General features: G+C 39.9%; 1 protein-coding gene across 1 annotated transcript; it reads left to right on the top strand.

Annotated features, from left to right (window-relative positions):
* Window positions 1-7,499: 7,499 nt before the first annotated feature.
* On the top strand, window positions 7,500-23,817 carry RGS21 (regulator of G protein signaling 21). The gene is made up of 4 exons (XM_077824380.1): window positions 7,500-7,510; window positions 13,051-13,127; window positions 15,310-15,476; window positions 23,614-23,817. Exons 1-4 carry the CDS (start codon window positions 7,500-7,502, stop codon window positions 23,815-23,817), a joined length of 459 nt encoding a protein of 152 aa, XP_077680506.1.
* The last annotated feature ends 251 nt before the right edge of the window (window positions 23,818-24,068 follow it).

The following is a 24,068-nucleotide window of genomic DNA, read 5'->3' on the forward strand; positions in this document are numbered from 1 at the left end:
TAAAAAAGGAAGGAAAGCTTTTGGTCCTCTGGGACTAGACATTGTAGCCCTTGGTTAATTACTGCCATATGGGGTGCCATTGATAAGGGGGGGAGATTAAACAGAATAAGCACTACAAAATGACATATCAGAACTTTTGTTCTTATTTGTTTTGCCCCTTCTAGAAATAGAAATATGTATTTTCCATAGAGCACTGTACGTCAGAAATATGCCAGTAATGTCAGGGAATGGACTACTTAGGCTTAAAATCAAACTCTCTTCTCAGAGAAAGATTTAGTCTCAATGATTTTTTTTACTTAGCCATATTTTGTTTTATATCTGCCACTTCACAACACTGCTGTTGTGATGCTACTACTTCTGCCAGCTAACATAAAAAGGAAGCTTTAAAATCAATACAAGCAATTTTACAAAGTGTACTTTTCTTTCAAACAGCCTTCTGTTCCAGTCCATAATCTACTGTGTGCTCTGTTTGAAGATCCTGTAAAGAGGATGCCTGCTAGGTTTCCTTTCAGATTTCTTCCCTTACAATTCCAAAGCTACATTTCTGCCTTTACACAAAATTAATTCTGTCCTTTTCCTACAGAGTAGGGCTGAAGCTACTGTACTGAGAAGTTATTTACAATGTAAAACAGGAATCAGATAATAAGTAAAACATTAATTGTGACATGATTCTGAAACCCTGACAGTCACATTGAGCTTACTTACTCATTCACACAGTTAGTCCCACTGAACTCAATAGAGTTCAGACACACACACATCTGATAAAGGTTCAAAATCCAAGGTCCTGCATGGCAACCCAAGCTGTGTGATTAGTCCCACTCAAAGTTAACAGGTTGTTTGCCTACAGAAGTATTCTTTAATGTGAATAAGGATTGTACAACTGCTTTTTCCCACTCCGGTGCTCTGTTAGTGATATTTTTATCAATTGTATCTTTAGGAAAGAAACACAGCATACTTAGTATAAAGAAAGAGAAAAATAAGTATAAAGGAAAATAGTAATGCTTAGATGTAATAGAGATCATAATCATTTAGTTATGCACTATATGAATAAAATCATCTCATGCAGTGGCCCAGTACAAGGCCTATACATCATTTCATTACCCATTTACACACTAGTTGAGAATTTAAGTGGTACCCAGGCCTTATGTTAGCCATGTTGCCAGGGATGAACTTACCTATTAAGACTATATGAATGAAACCCTGAACTTTTGAAAATACAAATACAATAATTACACGACTGGGGTCTCTTCATTAACATCATCATTATAGAGAAAATGTGCTGACAATGTCCCTTGTGTTGACATACCTTTGTGACAAAGGAAGTGTTACTCTGCAGAAGAATGACTGAGATATGATGTGCTTAAAATGAAAACCCCTTTTGCAACAGTGAAACATTATGGGAAGCTGGGGTACTGTGCTCATTTTACTTTTTTTTTTTTCTTAATAATTTCCAGGGTACTATCTGTGCATGCTGTAAGTATAGTAATAATCTACTCAGTACCCCCAGTGTGATTGGGTCTGTATAAACAAAAAGGAAAATACTGTCCCTCCCTAAAGAGATTACAGTCCATATCAAACTCTACACTTTGTGATATACCTGTTAAGGGTCCAGACTTGGGTCCCTGTCCTTCACATGAGAGCAAGGGATGAAAAGAGGGAGGAAATCTCGAGTGACAGTGTCATTTTTCTCCTATAAAACAGTTCACATTAAACTGATTACCACTTAGATTAAATCAACCTATCGCTAACAAAAATGTCATTCTAATAGATAATGAAACACTCCAGACTGTAGTCATTCACCTGCTGGGCAACACTTCCCTTCTCAGAAACTATTGGGAAGAATTCTTCTCTCTGATCCTTTTCTCCCAAGCACTTTTACTCCTACATTTACTGTTCATCTTTGTTTAGCTGGATAGTAGCTCTAGTTTGGCAACATCCTCTGTCAATGTCTCTTTGAGAATACCTTCAGTGTGTTTATTGTATTCATTTTAATTTTTTTCAAAGATTAACAATTGTCATTTATTTTGTTATGTAATGTTGCAGCTGTTTGTTTAATTGTGGATCATTTACGTCATTTTTCAAAAATGATTTAAACAACAATCATTAAGGACTTACACATTTTTGCAGATGATTATTTATTTTATTAAATGTTATTTTCAAAATGTTGGGGGTAATAATGCACTTTGCCTTTTGATTTATTTTCCAGTAACTTACAATTTACAGGGGGCATCCCCAAGTTTTGTATAAGATCAGTAAGATTTCCTGTAAAGGTCTCTATCATGTTCTGTTAACATTTCCTGTAGTTACTGAGCAAAGAGATAGTAAGAAACAGCTCTACACTGTGAGCAGAAATCACTGGGCCAAAATCAGTCTCCACTTCAGCTGAGTTTCATGGATGTAAATGAGGACAGAACCTGGGTTGAAATGATTTTTTGATCACAATGCTACACTTCTGGTATGAACGTTTCTGCTCAACAATTACATAAAAAATACATTGAACAAAATACAAACCTTTCTATTGCCTGTTTGACCTGATGAAAGCTTTTGACATAGTCAGCTGGCCTTGTATTGGGAAGGTCTTGGGTCCTGAGAAAATTTGGATGCCTGGATAAAATGGCCACCATTATCCAGCAGCTGCATAATGGCAGGATTGGAGAAGACTGTACAGAGGGATTATTCTCCAATTCTTTTAACAATCTGAATAGTGTTAAAGAGGAGTGCTCATCTCATCACTATTTCAAATTTTCATTAGTGTCAACAGAATTATCTTATTATGTGCTCTCCATGCAGACTATTATCACGTTTGAATGCACAAACAAAAGGAGACAGAACTCTTACTAGAGGGCTAGATCTTGATTCACCTATATGATAAGACTGTCTAGGTTAACTGGCCAGTGTGTAAGGGAAGACTTCGGTGGCATAGAGCTGACATAGTAGATCCTACACCACTTCTCGATCCTGGCCACCAGCACAGGATTTATGGATAGGGAAAAGGAGACATGGTCATGGAATCCCAATGAGTCACTATATGCTATTGCCATATCAATAACCAATGAATTTTACAGCAGCCCTTAGGCTGTTCTAATTTATGTTGGAGTCTGTCCCAGGGCCCAGACGGCTCCAAGATCAGACAGGAAAATCATCACACAGACCCTCCCTTTCCTCTCCCCCAACCCGCACACACAATCCAGCAGTTTCCTGACAAGCACCCCTCAGAGAGATCAGACAATTTGAGGGCTAGTGTGTGTGGAGGACTGTGCATTTGTATCTCACTCTGAAGAAGGCCTGCTCATAGTGAAATCTCATTCTATCTCCTCTGCAAACTTAGGTTTGAGAACTAGCATTTCAAACACTGCCATATAGCTCAGCCTGCACCTAAATGCACAGTGAGCAAACATTAGGATTAATGGCCTAGTGCTAAATGAAGCGACAACATTTACTTGCAGTTCACTGGAACTGTTCTCCCCTGTAATGTGCTCAATAAATGGCTTTTGTAAGTCATGCATATATAAAGCTAGCTCTCCATTTGATCATCTACATATTGTGTATGGAAGAAGCAGGACATTTATGCTGGCACAAAAATCTCACCCTATCACATTGTGCAGAAACGTGGATGTGCTGCCAGTTTAATTTAAAATGCTAAACAGCTTCCATGAGAGACATCTCCCATCATTCAAAGTAAAAAAGAAAGAACCAGTTAAAAGTACTAAAGCATATTGGTCTCCACAGAATGCAAGTAACATTTATGGAGAGCAACTTAGAGCTTGCCTACATGGCCCCGCAGTGCAGACTATAGGGGGGATGAGCTGCAGCACAAGCTAAAGCACTGCCCTATGATTTCCCCATCTTGACCCCATCTATGGAACAGGACTACATTAATGTGAACTAGGTACGCTTTTATTTTCCGCTAGCAGGGTCTACATAGGGCCGTCACAGTGCAACCCATTAGCATGTGCGCGCTGCAACTCACATGCCTTTTTCTGCAATGTGGGGCCATGTAGGCAAGCCCTTAGACTGTTAAAGTCCTAGAAATTCATGAAAATTGTATAATAAAGCAAATCGATGAAAAACAACATTAAACTAACACAGAAATTGCTTTGAAGGTATTCTGAAAGGGAAAGTGCACTTGCGTAGCATTGACACAGGATGTTGACAAACAAGAGCTACTAACCCAAGATGAACAGTAAATGGAATAAAAATGTTTGGGGATGTTCGGGGAAGGAAGCCATAAGTGTGATGATTGTGAAACAAAGTATCAATGACAACTGAAATAGTCACATCAAGTATATTGGGCCTGTTATGTACAGTTTTAGTACCAGTACAACTATGTCAATTAGGAGTGATATTTTTCCCCCAACATAGTTATACTAGTACAACTCCCAGTATGGATGCAGTTATACCACTATAGCTTATTCCCTTTCCCATATGGAAATAAACTATACCAGTGGTGGGCAACCTGCGGCACACAGGCTGCATGCGGCCCATCAGGGTAATCTGATTGGACACAGCCCATGTCCTTATTCTCTATGCACATTTCTATCACATCATTTAAGCTGGTATCATGCTTTTGACAACACACACATGATTTTTAAAGGTTTAGGATTGGCAATACTGATAACTGTAATCAAAATTTGGCCCCTTGTCTCCCAGAAGTACTTGAAGAAAACATCACTGTGCTTGTGACAATGGAATAAGATATGGAGAAACTCCTGTACAAGCTTTGGAATATACTAATACTAACTTTCTGAGTTGCTATCGCTGCGCTGTTCACACCCAAGAACAGAGCTTCAAGGTGAGATTCCAAAATACTTACGTGTTTGTCTGTTTTTACTACAGCATTTTAAAAAATTTATTAAAAGTAAGCTTAATTTTTGAACTAAACATATAGGCCTTAGAAAGCAAAAGAAAATCCTTGTTTATCCATATCATTTGAATACTTTCCTAAATATTTTTGTGTTTTCCCTAACTACTGTCTCACTCTCATTTTCTTTATATATGTATATGTAAAGGTTCAGACTCACCCCTGCGGCGCCTCCTGCTGGTAGTCGTTGGGAATTAGCTCGTCCAGCCACCGGAGCACCCTCTGCAGGCTGGTGATTCGCCTTACCTCCGGCCCCCGTGTCCCTCCCAGGACCCAGTGCCCCTTTCTCTGGGGTGCTGCCCCCCTGGCAGTACCCCTACCCTCTCAGGTTCTGGGTCTCCCCACCCTCTAACTCCACCTTGCCTAGTCTGGGCTACTGCCAGTCCCCACTTAGCCCCTTATATCAGGAGCAGACTGAAGTGTATACGCCACTCATCACAGGCAAGGGGGTTTTGGACCTGCTGCCTCCACCTACTGATGGGCTGCCCCTCTGCAACCCTACACCTATTTGGCCTGTAGTCAGGCCTGCAGCCTGAGGCTTTCCAGGCCGGAGCTCCCAGCTCCTCTGGCCCTTCCCCAGCCCTGCTCCAATCTAGGTGTCCTGCTTGGCACCTTGCAGCCAGGCCCTTCTCCCTCTACAGGGAGAGTGACAGGGCTCCTGGCTCACAGACTCTTATAGGGGCCAGCTGAGCCTGATTGAGCTGGCCAAAGCTGCGGTTGCTCCCTTAATGGTCCTGGGCTTTTCACCACAGCCCCAGCCCTGTCAGGGCCGGAGCGGGTAACCACCCCGCTACAGTATAATTACACAAAGACATATTGCAATGATTTTTTTTCTATTATACCAATAGCCTGTGGGAACCAAGCTGCTTTTTTCAAACAAACGAAATATTTCAGAATACTCTTTAAGCTCACTAACAAGCCACTATTTATTTGGTCTTGGGCTGGTAAAATTGCAAAGAATTTCTAGACAATGTTGAATTTTTAGATTTTATAATTATTTTTAAAGATAAGATTTTGTTGGTGTGTGTGATACCTTTGCATTTAACTTGCATTGCCATCAAAATGAGAAGAATCTACATTTTCTTATCAATGAAAATATCTAGTATCTTTGTGCTGAGGATCTTGTTAAGTATTGCTGAAGTACTTAATACAAATTCAGTTAGCTAAAGTAATTTTTAAAATTTTGAGATCTTAAATTTTCTTTAATAAACAGACATTAAGAACTAATAAGGTTTTCAAAATATTTAAGTAGTTCTAAGGGGAATACTGAATCAACGTCTCAAAATACTAAACTAATCTCTCCCAGGGTAAGTTATTTAAGGCCATCCTACAGTTACCCTTTAAAAGCCAAAACAAGAAAACTTGTCTGAATTGATTTTCCAGGATACCAGCAAATATTGGTTGCCTAGCAAAATCTGTCTTTGAATAAAGGTCAACCAAAATTGTACTGGAAACTGCATAATAGTACTTTGAAGTGGTCCCTAATGCAGGGGGTTACTTATTTAAGACAGTCCTTCGTGCAGGTCTCACTTGCTTAAAAATTGCTCAAAACAATATTAATTCATTCATACAGCTCATATGCCCAAGAAAACCTATCGCTGAGCATTCAGCTGGGCAGAATGAGTAGGGGACGACACAGCAGGAGAGATGAGGAGAGGAGATGAGAGGAGAAGGAAACCAGTCTGCAGACCAACATGTTCAGAGGAGTATGGGACAGAGAGACCGGCAGGAGGACAGAGGAACGTACAGGAGAAGGAGGAGAATCAGGCAGTATGAAGCACATGCAGGGAAGCTCGGGGATAAAGAACAGAGGGAAAGGAGAGAGAACACGAAAAGCAGAAGGAGACAGTGCAATTAGTTTTCCCAGAAAGAAAATACACTTATAGCACCATTGAAAATACATTAAGAGTTTATGTCGAAAAGAGATGTACTCTGAATGCATTGCTGTAGCTGCCACTGGGATGTTGCATGATCACATTACTAGTAGTAGAAGTAGTAGCAGTAGTAGGACTAAATACTTATATTATTATAGTACACAAAGGCCTAGGGCGTCATTGTTCAGGATGCTGTACAAACACACAAAAGGAACAATCCTGTCTTGGAGGGCTTATAATGAATTTGGAAAAAAAATTGGCACAGCTTTGTTAGTTGCATGCAGTATAGGGTTTGTTTTTTGTTTTTGTTTTGTTTATTGGTAGGTAGGAAGGAAGTAGGAAAAGGAAAGAGAAGCAAGAGGAACAGGCACAACTTGCCACCTTTCTCTTCATGATCGGTAGGCTGATAACAACACGGGTTCAAGACCAGGAAGTGACCCACAAGATGATGTCTCTGTGAAGATGTTGCTCAGAGTATAAAGAAAGTTTGAGAGATGTTTCCATCTAAACCATGTTTAATTAAATAGCTATTTCTTGCACTGGGGGGATTAAATTAGGCTGGCCATGATCAAAAACAAGCCATGATTGTGAAACAGAAATAATTTGAAAGAAAGTGGTAAAAACAGAATGTCAATTTGCAACCCGCTGTTTGGTTATTTGCATACTAATTGTAATGTTCCTGCTGTCACATTACCTTCAGCTTGAAGATCAGTCAGAAAGAAAAAATCTGCATTACCTGTGACAGTCAGACAGTGGAATGAAAAATGCCAGTGAAGTGAGTTGTTGTTTATGGCTATTTTTATCTGAGAAGATGTATGGAATGGGACAGCTGACATCTGATTAGCCTGGACAGTTTTTATTTCCTTCCTCATTTATAATTAATATGCTGATTTTGGTCCTTGGGGCAAATTCTGCTCACGATACTCATGAGAGTAATCCAACTGAAGTCAGTAAGATCACTCTGAGTGAAGCAAACAGCACTACTCTCAGGAGGAAAGCATGCAGGATTAGGGCCATTCTTTCTGATTTTCCCAGGTCTGTCATTCTGCTTCCCCATGAGATTTGAAAGCAGTTATATATTCACTGAACTTCCCAGGTATTTGTTATATATTTGATTAAAGTTGTTACATTTACTGATCCAATTTCTCTGCTGGCATAACTCCGCCAAAGGGAGAGAGTTGGTGAGCAGGAGCAGAGAGGTGACAGGCTCACAGATTGTCAGACAATTGACAATGTCACAATTTCATATAATATATTTTATGGTTTTGATTTGCGCTTTAATATATATTGACTATATTTAGATTCCATTTATACATATGCAATTTTATTAATTTTGTGTGTATTATTTTGCACAGTTATGATGCAAGTAAATTGACAGCTACTTCAATATAATGCTTGCGATTTTATAGCATCAATGCACTAACCTTATAGAAACTCCTCTGAAAACAATGGCACTTACATTATAACATATTAATGCTCCCATGTTGCATCTTGATAAGTATGCAATTAATGAATACTATTATTGTCTGTAATATACTTTCATAACTCTGTGTGGATGAGAACTCACAAACTCCCCTGTGCAGCTCAGTACTAGCTGTGAGAACCTAGATCTCAGGGAATATTTAAGAATATCATATATATTTATAGTAATCATGACTGAGTCAAAAATTTTAAAAAGCCCCTCAATATATTATTCAGAATGAAGAGTTTGACCAGTTTTAGCCATTACCAGCTGTTTAGTCTCTGGAAACACATCTTTTTAAGTCAATATCTATAGTATATATAGGAGCATCATGATAGGAGCATAAGTCCCTGCTAGGATCAACGACTGGCATAAAGAATGTTCCATAGACGATTTCAGAACAGATTTGTCAGTCAGACAAGAGCATCATAAACTTCACATTAAAGGTTACTATAAAATGTCCAATCAACCCTGAAAGAATCTGCCCTCGCATTTCTACTCCTCAGAAAGAAGCAGCATAGAATTCTTGACTGGGTGTTATGCACCTGCAGAGGAAAGATTCCTCCCCATTAAGAATTATGAATAGCCTCCATACCTGATACACACAGAAGGCCGGCAGTGCTTTGGTGAGACAACAATCACCAAGTCTAATTTTAGCTGGACTGAGCACCTGTCCTCATTAGGGGCCATAGCTTCGTGGTCTAAGCATGAGGTAGGAAATAACTGGACTTGCATATTTGGAATCTAGCAGGGTTTATTTAGACCCTTCATTGTTCTGAATAAAATGAGTGATTTCCTTACCCAATTTACTCTGTGGGAGTCTTTTGGATGAAGACATTGTTACCAATAATCTCCTCCAACTCACATCTCCTCCTTGGTCTTTTGATTTCCCACCTAGGGTAAGTCTTCACTGCATAGTTAACCCAGGTTCCTACCAGGTTTAGCCCAAACTTCCTTACCATCCACACAGAAGAACCTCTGACCAGGGTTTGGAGGTGCTTAAGCCCAGGCTAGCTTACCTAGAACCTGAGCCCCGGCTATACCTCAGGCTGGAAACTGCCCACTTTGCAGTAAGGACATAGGCTAAATCACTCAAGTGCTGATAGTCATACAATCCCCTTCCCACAGTTCTCTGGAAGGACATTTTGTGTCTCCCACAACTGATATAACCGACTGGGAAAGAATACGAGAGTATCACAGCACAAAGAACTGTGAGATATGTCCCCTGACACACACAGGCAAGTGCAGAAACAGTGAGGATATAGTAACACTGAGAGTTTGCTATAGAGGTACTCACACCCAGCCTACACTAACCTGGGTGCTCAGAACTGGGTGCTAATCTCGGTATTACCAACTTCAAGAGATCAAAAATCCTGAGTCAGTTGCCCAAAAAATCTTGAGATTTTTTTCTAAAGATTATATTGTGGTTTAGATTTTTAAAATATTTTTAACACACCTCCCCTCCTCCCAGCCCATACCCTGTGTATGTGTGACAGACAGTATTCCCCATTATCCTAGCTGTACCGGGTACAGTGAATTTGGCCCCTGCTGCATGAGCTTGCCACATCTGCCCATCCCCTGCACAGCAATTACTTCTGCCCCCAACCTCCAAGACAATCCTCCGCCCAGTCCCCTCCCCCCATCAATTTACCCCCACTCCTCCCGGGGTTTCACACACACACACACACCCAGGCTTGAGGGAGCTGCAGCAGGGTCCCTTCCACCCATTCCAGGTGTCAACACGGGATGAGTGTGGGGTGGACTCACTCTGCAATTTCTTCCCCAGACCTCCCTCCATCCTGGGGGAAGGAGCCATCCCCACTTTAGCCACTTGAAGGGTTGGGAGGTATAACCTTCCCAGGGTTGGGGGAGGAGCAGAGGTGCTGTGCCATCCTTGTTGGTCCCAGGAGGGAGTGGGGATTAAATAGCAGAGCTACCCAGAGCTACTGGGTTCTTTAGCTCCCTGCTTCACCCTCCCCTCTGTGAGAATGGCTTTGGTTTGCCCAGGGGAGGGGGAAAAAGAAAGGAGGTCTTCCTATAGCAGCTCTGACTGGTTGCTCAGCCCAAGGAGGTGGGCAAATGGGACATGCAGTGAATCAGATGGGGGTTTTCAGAGAGTTAGCAACTTTGAAATCACGCAGGTTAACTGTGCATTGAAGATATACCCCTTGTGTTTGCCAGCGGTAGCCTAGTATCAACACAAATCAGTGGGATAAAACACCTCTGTCCAGACTGAGCCAGAGAAGGGTATAGGTTCAAGAAACTCATCACCCTTCAGCACCTTTTCTTAGAGGTGAGGAGGTTTTCTTTTCTCCTGTGGACATGAGAGTGAAGTTACCCAAAGACCAATAATACTAACTAAATTTGTAAATAATTTTTACAAAAAAGGAGATAAAATGGAATTAAAACAAGCTGTTTGCTTAACATATCTTGATTTACCCTTCTGATAAGCTAAACCAAATATGGCTATCTCAGCTTAGCTACAGATGTAAAAGAAATATTTTATATGACTAAAGAGCAAGTTCCTGCTCTGACATCTCTTTGTCAGTGAGATCCTGCTGTTGTGCCCAGAGGGAGATGAGTGACTCCCCACCTCACTCAGCCAGTTTATTAAACCCCACATCTTGGTCAGCTTGTAGGTCCAACAAGCCCACCTTGATCCAGAGCAGCTACCTCGGCTTTGCAAACCAGTAACCTATACAAACAAGAGAGTTTGGACTCTCTGCTTTCTCTAGGAGCCACTGACAATACCAAAACCCTTTAACAATGCCAAATAATTGCTTTTGAAAGGCTTAAGAAACTAGCTTACATACTTCAGACACCAGATTGCACGTCTGCTCCAGACAGTTTCTGCATTGTCCTTTCAAATAGGCAGATTGGCATTTTGCTCAGTACAACACACCTCTCCCACTAATTTTTAGTTATGAACTATGAATTAGGGTATGAGGCCTAGATCCTCTCTCACGATCGTTAAAAATTGAGCCTTTACAAATGTCATGGAAATTTTAGTAAGAGTTTTCTCTGGTGTATGTAACCAAACTCTCCCTCATGCCAATGTGATTCTGTGTGCTGGTGGTTTCTCTTTATCTGAGGAGTCATCTACTTCTTCAGTTCACTAAGATTTTTATCTTGAATTTATTAACTCAGAACAATTCACACTTGAAAAGGCTCTTACTGACACTCCCCAACTCTTTGTTCGTTGTCATTTACCTAGGCTGATCCCTTGGGCAGGTCACAAACATTTGCCATTTGCAATCAATTAACTAATAGAAAAATATTCTGAGGCTATGTCTACAGTTAAAATGCTACAGAGGCACTGCTGTAGGGCTTCACTGTAGACACTCACTACAGTGACAGGAGGGGTTCTCCCATTGCTGTAGTTAATCCACTTCTCCGAGAGGCAATAGCTAGGTTGATGGAAGAATTCTTCTGTTTACCTAGTGCTGTCTAGCCAGGGGATCGGGTCAGCATAGCTATGTCTCTCAGACGTGTATATTTTCACACCTCTGAGAGATGTAGCTATGTCGATGTAAATTTTCAGTGTAGATCAAGCCTAATTTACACATATCCTCATCTTCACTGCACACAGCGTGGTCTTCATGAGGGGGGAAAATGCTATTTTAGACAAGGCAAATTGTAGTTTTAACATTTTAGCTGATTGAAGAAAACCCTAAAGTGTTAAATATACAATTTGCCTTGTCTATGCTAAGATTATAACATTTTAGTTAACAATAAACCTTTTTTTTCTAGTGTAGACATGGCCTCAGTGTAGACTTGGCCATACATGTGAGTGGCACAGTCATTCCACTCTGTATATCAATATGTAAAGCACATCTTGATGAAATCCTAAAATATAGTGATAGGTGGCTTAAAATTATCTAACTAGACAGATTGTGCTATAAATATTGCTGTCCAGTAAAATCTTCAGAAACTGATCATTTAAAAAAAATGGAGCCAGCCTAATAAATAGAACATATAAACAAACAACCACTTGACCGCTCTGCATCGGATACCCCCTAGGGTGTAAGACTTACATAATAATGGGTTTTATTCATTGGAGGGACAATGGATAACAGTTCAGGTGTTCAGCAAGTCTGTTTTAGACCATATTCCACATGCACCAAGTCCGGAAGGAAGGAAGGAGCACTTAAAATTATTATTAACTAGTTTGGAAAAGATCTTATTCTGCCCTGACAGGTTCCTAAATTTAGATACATCAGCCCAGAATTGAAATTTTATTAAGTAATTGTATTCTTGTGCTTTCTTAGAAATGGGAGAGGGGGAGCCTCCAACGCCAGTGGGAAACAAAAAAGACAGATTATTACAGCTTTAACAAATACTTAATCAAAACCTTGTTAAGAAGCAAAACTATGAACGGATCCAGATATTTATACTAGTAAGAAACTGAGAAATAGTCCATTTATCACACCATTGCTAGTGTGATAACCTTTTAGATAATTTTAGTTATTGCAAGCAAAAAGTGTCATATAAATTAATGGTTAATCCATTCAAAGTTGAGAAGAAATCCAGCACTCCACTACAGAACAGTGACTAATATATCTCCTGCACCTTTATTATAGTTCAGCCAATTGCAAACATTATTACTACTGTCTCCTAGATTAATAATCAAGTTGCCAGTGTCAAATTACATTCTACTTTGCAGTACTCTATGGTTATCTGTACGCTAAAAAAAGTCAGGCTTTCTTTTAACCTTTTACTGTTTGATATATGGTGCAATGCTGTAAGTTACTCATCTTGCTTCGTTAATGAGGTGATGATGACATGTTCCAAGCAACAGAAAAACTAACATAGACTGCATAGGCAAAAGATCACAATGCTATTTTCAAGGGTAGATGTTGTTTCCACAGGTCAACCCCTAAGGAAACAATGGCATGGTCTGAGACTGTGGATACACTACTGGAAAATAATGGTAAGAAGTACTGTAAAAACATATCTACTGACTGTTTACTGGAGGTCATGGAGAGCTTTGGCACCAGCTTCAGTGGGAGCAGATTCCAGCCCAGAGATGTTATAATTAAATGGCAGTTTGATCTAAATATGACACCTCTGGTTAGTTTTAAAAATTACTAGCTACATTTTAAAAAAATACACAAATTAGAACCTCACTGAAGAATCTGGACCTATTAAGATTATTTCAATGGTGTTGCACGGGCAGAATGGAGGGCAGAATTTGGCCAACTCTTACTTGGGGATGTTTTCCACTCTCCTTGCCCATCCTCCATTGCAGTTGAACTGATTTTACTCAAACCTCCCTTCCAACCATCCTGCCCGCCCCCTACTCCCCAGTTCATCTTCATGCAGAGATAGAACAAAAACAAAACATTCAGCCAAAAGGTGAAAATTTAGGGAAGTTATCATGACTGAAAGCAAGAGGATAGCCTGGAAACAGTTAACTATAGGGGTTGTGCTGTCATTCCTGCAACATTTCACCCTTACATTGGCCTATGTTGTTCCTGGGTTGTGTGGTTTTTCCATGGGGCTCCTTTGTTTGGTGGCTTCTTTGTATGGCCGGTGGAAGAGTTTTTTTTGTTTGTTTGTGTTTTTTGGCCTTAGTTCCTCAGGATTTAATGAATGCCTGTCTCAAGTGGTACATGCTGTGTCAAGCAGCAGCTTTCCAATTGGTCTCTGCAATTCAGATCATACACCACTCCTAACTTATCAGTCATTGTTTCTGGCCATCCTCTGCCGTGGCCCAGGACCTGATTTAGTCCAGATAACGAGAGGTGCTATGTGCTATCTATACAGAATAAAAGACAGCGCTTGCCCCAAAGAGCTGCCCTTTTTGTACCATCTTGGCTCTTCCACTAGTTGTGACCTAGCAGAAGGTTTTATTTTGCTCTCACTGAAGTTAATTGTAAAAGTCACATTGACCTCAGTGGGAGCAGGATCAGTCTAGAGTTCTGTAACAAGGAAACTACTGATAGACAAAATTCCCATCATCATTCCCATCTCGGTGTCAATTTCAATACAAATCCTGTACAGCTTTCAAGAACATAATGAAATTCTCTGCATTTAAAGTACAGTTGCCAGATGGAGTTTTCAATTGAAAGGCATAAAGTCTTAAAACTTGAATTTAAATTGCATTCTTAAATATTCCCTTTTCATTTACATGGACTTTAAATAAAATTACAGTTTCACTCTCCCCAAATAAGTTTTCAGTTTCCACAGACTATCTCAGGATCAGTCTGAAATGGATTTCCTGAATGGGAGAAAATTCTTTTCAAATGACAAGATATGGAATACAGGATTATTACTTCTTATCTGTATTACCTTGTAGTACCTACAGGCCCCAACCAAGATTAAAACTCCACTACAGTTGGCACTAGAGAAACCCACAGAAAGAGAGACTCCAAACCCTGGAGTTCTTATAATCTAAATAGAGAAGATTAACTGGATTTCCTGGATATCCCTGGTCTACTAATGGGGAACTGAGGCAAAGAGAGATTAAGCGAGTTCACAAGGCCACACTGGAATTCTGTGGCGGAGCCAGGAACTGATTGGGCATCTCCCAGGTCCCAATATACTGCTTAAATCTCAAAACCTTTTCTGATGGTGTATAATTTTCATATGAACTACAGGTAATACTGTAAATAGTGGAAAGTTAAGATTTTTCATGAATTAGTCCATCTTTCTAATACAAGTAAATATCTTCCCATTAAAATTACTTTTCACATGTCAAATTCTGCAGTTCTGAGTTGGAAAAAACTCTCATTGATTACTTTGAATTTTGAAGGGTTGAGGGGGGGAAGCAAACAGAAACCAACTATCTTTCTTCAATGGGAGTTTGTCTGAGTGATCAATCCCCAAATGTTGACATTTGGTTATGTTGATATAGCTAAATCCTGTGGTCCTTTCTCAGACAAGTTTCCCATTAAATTCGAAGTTCCAAAATCAGCCTTCTGTTATACTCGTACAATTACACTGAAATGGAAGCAGTTTTGTTTGAGTCTAACAAAAGGCTGAATTTGTCCCAGGGGTTTGTAGACTGAATAAGGACAGAAGGATTCAATTTTTGGACCCTAACATGATTTACCCTCTGGACTGCTACATAGATTATATAGGTCTTCCAATTTATTTTTCTATTTCTGCAGATGGCTTGGCTGCCTTTAGAACATTCCTGAAGTCCGAGTTCAGTGAGGAGAACATTGACTTCTGGATGGCCTGTGAGGACTTCAAGAAAACTAAGTCTTCTGCTAAAATTGCCTCAAAAGCCCAAAAGATTTATTCAGAATTTATCCAGGCTGATGCTCCAAGGGAGGTAAAACAGTCATTTTTACTTTCCTCAGATAGTTTCCAGGGATAGTCCTCAAGCTGCAAAGCTCAGATCCAGAATGTAATGATATTCAAGATCACAGTGTGTCTACAACAGGATGCATTTATGAAAGACAAGTAACTACAACTACAGACAACCAAACAGGCTTCCAAATAGCTTGAGTTCCAGCTTTGCTTTTCTCATTTACGAGAGAATACACCCTTCTTAGAACTCTTAAAAGCACACAGAGACATCTAGTGTCTGAATATACACTTCAGGTAAACATTACACAGGATTTGGGTTCAGTGCTACCTCTTAATGCATGCACTCTCATTTTGATGCATGGAGAAGTATGCATTATTGCAAACTCAATTTTATCATGACTCTAGCAATTTGGGGGCTTTTTTTACCTCTCATATGAGGGTAGCCTTTCATCATGTTAACTCGTGATTTTTCCCTTACTCGGAATAACTGTCCCATTACTCTCAAGGGGGTTGAAAAGAGTATGATGGCAATTTCCCTACAGTCTATCTGCTTGCTGAAGTGAGGCTGCCTGTAATAAATGTGGCTGCCACCTCCCACAGGCAAAATGGCTCCCACCCTAGACAAGAGAGTTAGGAAATGGACTGTGAGGAGCATCAGAGACCCTATAAAAGGTTCATGTGCAGAATGTGGGAGGAGCAGGACACTGGCAGGTGGGGTGGGGGAGAAGCAGACTTCCTCTGCAATTCTAATGAAGGGTAAAGGGAGGCTGAAGAAGGTGGAGTGATAGTGATGGGGGTAGTAGAGAGATTAGATGGCAGCTCCCTCACGTTAGGGGTGGAGGAGGGCAAGAAGAGCCCTCTCTGAGTAATCAGGGGAAGGACACATTTTTGCATGTATATCTGAGGCTGAATTTTGACCCTTAAAAGCTCTCACACACTTCGGGGGCAGGTGGCATCCCCCTAAAGCTTCAAAAACCCATAAGGCACATAAAAACCCTCACAAACGTCTTAGTTTACATTAGCATCTCATGATTATTTAGCCAACCTCATGATATTTGAAAGGTTGGGGTTGGCAATAGTGGCTGTGCATTTACTTTTCTTTGCTTTTCATTGACAATATGCTTTTTATGGTACGATAAACTACATTCCTTCCACAAAGTAAATTAAAGTGCGCTACTGGCTACTATTTGTTCATTTCCTTTAAGAGAGATTTTTGATGTTATGAATATTGAAACAGTCCCTTTGAAATACTCCTTCCACAATGTTCAATTTGATCACGAAAGAAAATGTTTTGTGTGAATGAAGAAATATGTGAATTAATTACCTTATGATGTGTGCTCCCTCCGTGGCCTTTGCACTGATCCTTCTGCTTTGGATAGTGACAGTGTTTTGAATGTCCTGATGTCTTATGACTGATCAAAGCTCTTTTATATTATTATTATTACAAACAATATTACAAAAATGATAGGCCAAATCCTATAATTTTTGTCTTGCTGAAGTCAATGAGAGTTGCAGGGACTCAATACCTCTGAATTTGGAGCATGAAAACCATGAGTGAAATTATCTAGCTGAAACTGCAGATGATAGCAAAAAGGATATTATTATAATAAAATGCTGGTAGCGCCAAGTAGGAGTAACTAAATGACAGGGCCTCTAATTTAGTACTTATCTGCTCATGAATCCCCCTTTTTAAAAATTATTTTATGACATGTCCTTTCTTCTGCATGAGATAAAGTAACACTCAGACTTTACTTTTTTTAAAAGCAAAACAAAACATTAAAATGTCCTTTAAGACTACATTATATATAAGGTCTATCATTTTCAGTTTTTACCCGTTTTTCCCGAAAAATTCCTGAGTTTAAAAAAAATTATTTGACTTTTACTAATTTTCACCCAAATTTTGGACATGCCAGAAGTCCCTGGACCCAACTCCTCAATCAGGAAGGAGACATGGTGGATTGGTCCCTCCATGCAGAGTCCCTGCCAGATGGCATGGTGTGCCGTTGCAGAGACGGATATTCTGGTTGGTTGCGCTGCTCTGAAGTTAGTAAGCAAAATTAGCAGAGAGCTGGGTCCTGGCAGCAAAGACCACCTGACCTGACCTTTGCAGCAACAGGTCCACAAGGAACAGAAGGCTTCCTTAACTGCTAAACTGTGGTGAGTAACAGGCACCTCTTCCTTGGTGCCCCCTGTGAGTACTGAGCACCCCTTCAACACTCTCTCTCCTCTGGTTGCTGCCCCTTGTGAGTACCAGATACCCTCCTCCCCTTTGAGGCACTTCTCTCCTCTCACCCACTATCCCCAGGCACCCCACCACCTTATGCTCCCTTCCTCCTCCGGGCACCCCACAGTCCCTGCCAACTGCCTCTCCTGAGAACCTCGCACACTGTTCTCCTCCAGACATTCCCCTACCACCTGCCTGCTGCCTCCCATGAATACAGGGCACCTACCCTCACTGAGCAGCCCCTGCTTGCTGCCCCCCTTGAGTGCCAGATGTAACAGAATGCTAAACTGTATTATATTGTTCACTAGGAGGTGTCATGTGTAACATACTTTCATTAAGCTCACAACAGCCATCCTTCCTAGCAGTGCAACAGAGTATCTTTTAGTGAACACATCTCTGGTGTGGCTCTCTAAGAAGGAAACTCTGTACCCAGTCCATATCTGGTGCAAGAGTCTGACATTCTAGTAGCAGCCCTGCAGCCTACTCAGTACAAGAAGCACATGACATTGTGTCAGAAGTAAAGGTAGTCTAACTGGTGCCAGAGGAGAGTACAAATAGAAGAAAATTAGCAACAAGGTTGCAAACAGAAAGAACAAAGCAACAAATATTGCGGGATCAATCTAATCAACAAGCCACTTCTCAGTGCCCCTGAGAAATTCCGTTTTCAAGGAACTTTAGAATGGACAGACTGGAAGCAGTACTTTGCAATATTTTGAACTGCTACAAAACTCCACCGGAAACTGGAGATATTCAGGTATCTTCTTTAATTTATGCTATGGGGAAGCAGTTAAAGCATATCTTTAAATCTTTTGCCTTTACTGAAGATTGTCACAAAGATTATTATGAAAGGGTTCTGTATGTGTTTGATTTCATACTTTACACCTCAGAGAAATGTGGCTTATGAAAGAGCATGTTTTCACCAGAGAATTCAAGAACCAGGAGAAAATGTTGACTCTTTTATAAGAGTTCTGCATACTTTGGCTGAAAACTCTGATTTTGGGACTGCAAAACATGAAAACATCAGAGACAGACTAATCATTGAACCCAGAGATAAAAGCATTTCACAGGAACTACAATTAAAGACAGATTTAAACCTACAAACTGCTATCCCCTTAGCAAAACAGTCTGAACTAGTCAAACAGCAGAAGAAGAGGCAGGAGCAACTTGAAAAACCTGAAACTAGCTTAGAAGCTATAAACAGACACACCATGAGAGCTAAAAATCATTAATATAGAAGCCCTGAGGCTATGAGGGAGTCCCAGGCTACCAAGAATTTCAGACTAAATGCAGAGGATTTGGAAAAATTCATAGCTTAAGATGCATGTCATGCTAAACATGAAATATGTAATAAATGCACAAAATATGGACATTTTGCAGCTGTTTGCCATACCAAGGCAGTCAGGGAGTTGACTAATATTTCAGACAATCAAGAGCCATTGTTTCTGGGATCTATCACACGTGGTGACACATAGCCTGCCTGGAAAGTGAAACGGAATATTCATGGAAAGGTTATTAACTTTTAAATGACTAAATATTAGATGTAACCATCCTCTCAAAAGGGACTTACAATCACCTATAATCTCTCCCAGAGCTGAAATTACCTGATATCTCCTTGACTAGCTCCGGAGCTAATCTGAACTGTATGTGCCAGTTTACCACAGAAACAATTTACGAAGACAAAAGTTTTGCATTCAGAATGTACATGATCAAAGGATCAAAGATCAACAATCTTCCCAGACACATCATGGCAGGCCTAGTGAGAAAGGTGTGAGAACTCAAAATATTTGGAGATATTGGGCTTTTAAAAGGAGATCCAGTACAAATAACCTGAAAAGACAATGCTGAACCATATAATGTACATAGACCTTGCAGGATTCATATCCCATTATTTCATAACGTAGAAACTAGATTAAAGAGAATGGAGCAGATAGGCATTATTGAGAAAATCTGAACGAACACCATATGCTCCAGTAATCCTGTTTATAAAGAAAAATGGAAAAATACAAATCTGTATGGATCTTAAAGGTTTAATTAAACAGCTGTGAGAGAAAAACAGATCCTCCCACAATGGATGACTTCCTCCCCAAAGCAAAACAGCCACAGTATTCTCCAAACTGGATGCCTCAAACAGAGTCTGGCTACTTCCTTTAGCCAAAGGGTTCTAAACTGGCTACATTCATCATACCCTTTGGGAGATTTTGCTTTTGAAGATTAGCTTTTGGGATTACCAGTGCACCTGAAATTTTCCAAAGAAAGATGGCAGAACTGTTAAGAAACACAAATGAAGTTGTAGTTTTCATGGATGATATTTTAATATATGGGTCCTTTGATGGAAGAACACAACAAAACCCTTAGTAAAGTTCTAAGCCTAATCTGTCAGTCTGGACTGAAGCTAAACAAAGAAAAAATCATTTTCCAAATATCTCAAATTGAGTTTTTAGGACAGACAATGAACCAAGATGGAATCAGTCCTAGCTCTGAGAAAGTAAAAGCTATTTGAGAATTGAATGCACCAACAAATGTACCTGAACTGAGACGTGTACTGAGGATGGTAAATTATTTTGGTCGATACCTACATGACCTTTCTATAGTGACAAAACCACCGAATGAACCTTTAAAATCCACATCTTTGCTATGGCGATCAAATCAAGAAATTGCCTTCAGAAAGGTAAAAGAAATTACCTCAACAGCTCCAGTACTCAAGTACTGTGATGTGACCAAACCCACAATGGTCAGTCCAGATGCAAGCAGCTATGGGGCAGGTGGTGTATCATTGCAACAACATGGATCTGAATGGAAGCCAGTTGCATTTTGCTCTCACACACTCATAGAAGCAGAAAAACTATATGCACAGATTGAAAAGGAGTGTCTGGCAATCCTAGGATATGTGAGAATTTTTACAAATATCTGTATGGACTGGATTCTTTTACACTGATAACAGACTATAAGACACTTGTAACTCCCATCAATGGAAAAGACTGGGATCAAGCACCACTGTGATGCCAGCATCTATCAATAACATTAATGTGATTTAACCCAGTTGCTACATGTGTTCCTGGCAAAAATCAGATAGTAGCAGACACACAGTTCCAGAGCCCAGCATCACCTGTGATCTTGAAGATGATGTAAGGGCACACATGGATGCTATGGATAAGAGAGTCTCAGTATCAGAAAAGAGACTACACCAGGTACAAAAAAACAATCTTGGCAGACATGCAGCTTCAAGAAGTTCTAAGTTACATTAGCTACTTGGGCCAGCTGGCCTTAAACAGCATGAAGGAAGTGACAGGAGCCTAGTTTGCAGTACATGGACAATTAAGCGAGCCAGATGGACTAATGATTAAAGGCGATTACACTGTAGTTCCAAACAAAATGAGAGGTGAAATTCTAAACCTCATCCATGAACAACATCAAGGATTAACTAAATACCATGAACAGGTCAACCAGTCAGTGTGGTGGCCGGGCATCAGCAAAGACAAAGAATAAAGTGTCTGCATGTGAAAGTTGCAGAACTAATAGACCAAAACAACATAAAGAAGCTTTAATAAACCCTCCTCTACCACAGACAGACCTGGAAGAGACTAGCTGCAGATTTGTGTGATTTCAGAGGACATCATTACCTGGTTGTAGTGGACTATTTTTCCAAGTATATAAAAATAATGTATTGAAAAGACATAACATATCACAGTGTTATTGAGAAAGTGAAGTGCACTTTTGCTCATTTCAGTATTCCAGAACAACTAGTGATGGACAACGGACAGCAATTCATACAGCAGAATTCAAATAATTCTGAATCAAATATGATTTTGATTATATTACTAGCAACCTACAAGTGAATGGAGACGCTGAGACAGCTGTACAGACAGCCAAGAAAATCCTGCAACAGGAAGATCCATTCCTCGCTCTTCTGAGCTGTACATCAACACCAATAGCAGCTATTGGATATAGTCCAGCACAACTCCTGGTGGGAAGACAACTCAGAACTACTGTTCCAACTTCGGAAGAGAGTCTATCTCCAAAGTAGCTGGACAGAAAGAGAGAAGCCAAATCAGATAAAAAGGCAAAAAAGAGCTTCCAAACAAATTTCATAACAGATGTCTCTCAGAACTACCAGATCTAGAACCTGGCATCCGTGTTTGTGTCAAAGTGGATGGAGAAAAAGGATAGACAATTCCAGCTGTCACAAAGAAAAAGAATTAATTACCTACATCATATATGATTGAGACAGACAGTGGAGAGTTCAACAGAAACTCTCAACATCTACAGTTTGTTCCTCATTAAAAAATAATCAGAGCAAGCAAATTCTACAGATGGCAGACACGGAACATAGCCAGTCATTGAAACTAATGGACAGCCGGGGACCATGTTGAAATATGTTTGAGTTTTATAATTAGAAAACCAGTATGATTCAGAGATACTTAACAGACTGATCTACTGAACTCTAAAGATAACATGATTATGTAAAATGGTAGAAATATAAAACTTAAAGGGGAGATGTAATAGAATGTTAGATGGTATTGTACTGTGTACAAGGAGTACATGACACCAGGCACACTTCGTCCCCACTCCCTGCCCACTGCATCCTATGAGTTTTGGCCTCCATGATTTCAGCACAGCCCTAGCTAGGTGATACCACCCAGACAGGAGTCCCAGAACACAGAGCCCAATGCACTTCCCCTACTGGACAGAGACCCTGGCACTCTTCTGACTCCCAAGCCCTGTGTCCCATCTCTGTGACAGGAGAGATGATTATTTGGGGATGCGGGTTCTGGTCAAGTAATATTGCTGGTCTATTCTCTCCAGTGGCTGTCAGGTGACAGTGACCCATTCTGAGTGCTGGAGGAGTGTAAGTCACCAACAGTTAACTGTTTTAAAAATAAAAGTTCTATTCCTGTAATGGAAAATTAGAAATAATAGTTTCATAAATATTTGGAGAAAAATACCTGCCTGATGATAAAAGTATCAATAAATCTTCACACTGATAAATCCAAGGAATGCACCAAATTGTGATAAAATACATGCTTTCATAAACAGAAAAACAGTTTATCAATCCAGATTCAGAAGCAGATAAATTATTCAGCTATTGTGTGTAGTTCAACTACAGTTTGGTCCCTGGCCTATCAAGCATTCAGCAGATAATAAAATCAATCAATTTTATTGGTCTAATTTTACATTTCTGTGGGTGTAATGGTGCACTAACTATGGACTAGACAGTGACTTGGTCTATGTGCCCACACAGAATGAGCACCCCCTCATACACTACACAACTCTGAGCAGACCATTTGTATCTTGGTCCAGGTACACAGTTGTAAATGTTGCTGAACACTGCATTACACCCTTCCCAGAGGCAATCCTGTGTGTTCATCCTGCTCTCATGGACCACAGTTTTATTATTATTGTTAATAATTAGCCAATTAAAGAACAAGTAGGGAGTCTATTTTCACCTCAAAAGACTCTTATTACTTCCTTTATGATTAATAAGTTACACATCTGTGATTCATGGGGAGAACAGAACTCCCTTTAGTTAATAGTTAACATTCAGATAGCCCTAGAATGGCTGGAGAATTAAGGTATCTCGGTTGATTGAGTTGTGTGTGTTATAGAACATTTTTTGCAAAGGGTAGGTCTCTGAAAGGAAATGCAAATGCTTTCCTTTTGGTATTATAAAGAGCTAGAATTTCTTGCCTTGATCTACACTTAGATAATCAAAAGCATTTTTAACTTCTTTCTGTAGTGATAGGATCTCTTTAAGCCCAGGGAGCCAAAATAAACTAATATTCAATAGACTAGAAAATAAAGGCACTAACTACATGCTAGTTTGCATCAGAGAGCATATTCTGAGAAAAAATTCAAATAGTATTTGCACCACTCACGAATACAAACTTCAATTCTCCAGTAAAATTTAAACTAATTTTATGACACCTTACTTCCACAGATTAATATTGACTTCGCTACCAGAGACCACATTTCACAGAATATCTCAGAACCAACCCTGAAATGTTTTGATGATGCTCAGAGACTGATCTATAGTCTCATGGCCAAGGACTCTTTTCCTAGGTTTCTAAGGTCAGAAGTTTATAAGGAACTGGTAAATAAGCAACAGAATGGAAACCAGAAAAGATGGCTCTCATTTTTGTGAATAAGGTAAATATCAAAGACACAAGGATTATGAATCTTCTCAATTGCAACTAAGTATAGCATAATACATTGTTAAAGTGGTTATGCACACTACATATAAGAATTCCCATTTGCTTTTGAAATACAAAATGCACTATACTAAAATGTACAACAATATTACTACTAACAGAGTTGGCTGGGAATTTTTCAATGAAATGTTTTGCAGCAAAAATGCTGATTCATCAAAACAGAAACTTTCCATGGGAAAGTTTC

Source organism: Eretmochelys imbricata, chromosome 8 (assembly GCF_965152235.1).
Source record: "Eretmochelys imbricata isolate rEreImb1 chromosome 8, rEreImb1.hap1, whole genome shotgun sequence".
Lineage (NCBI taxonomy): Eukaryota > Metazoa > Chordata > Testudines > Cheloniidae > Eretmochelys > Eretmochelys imbricata.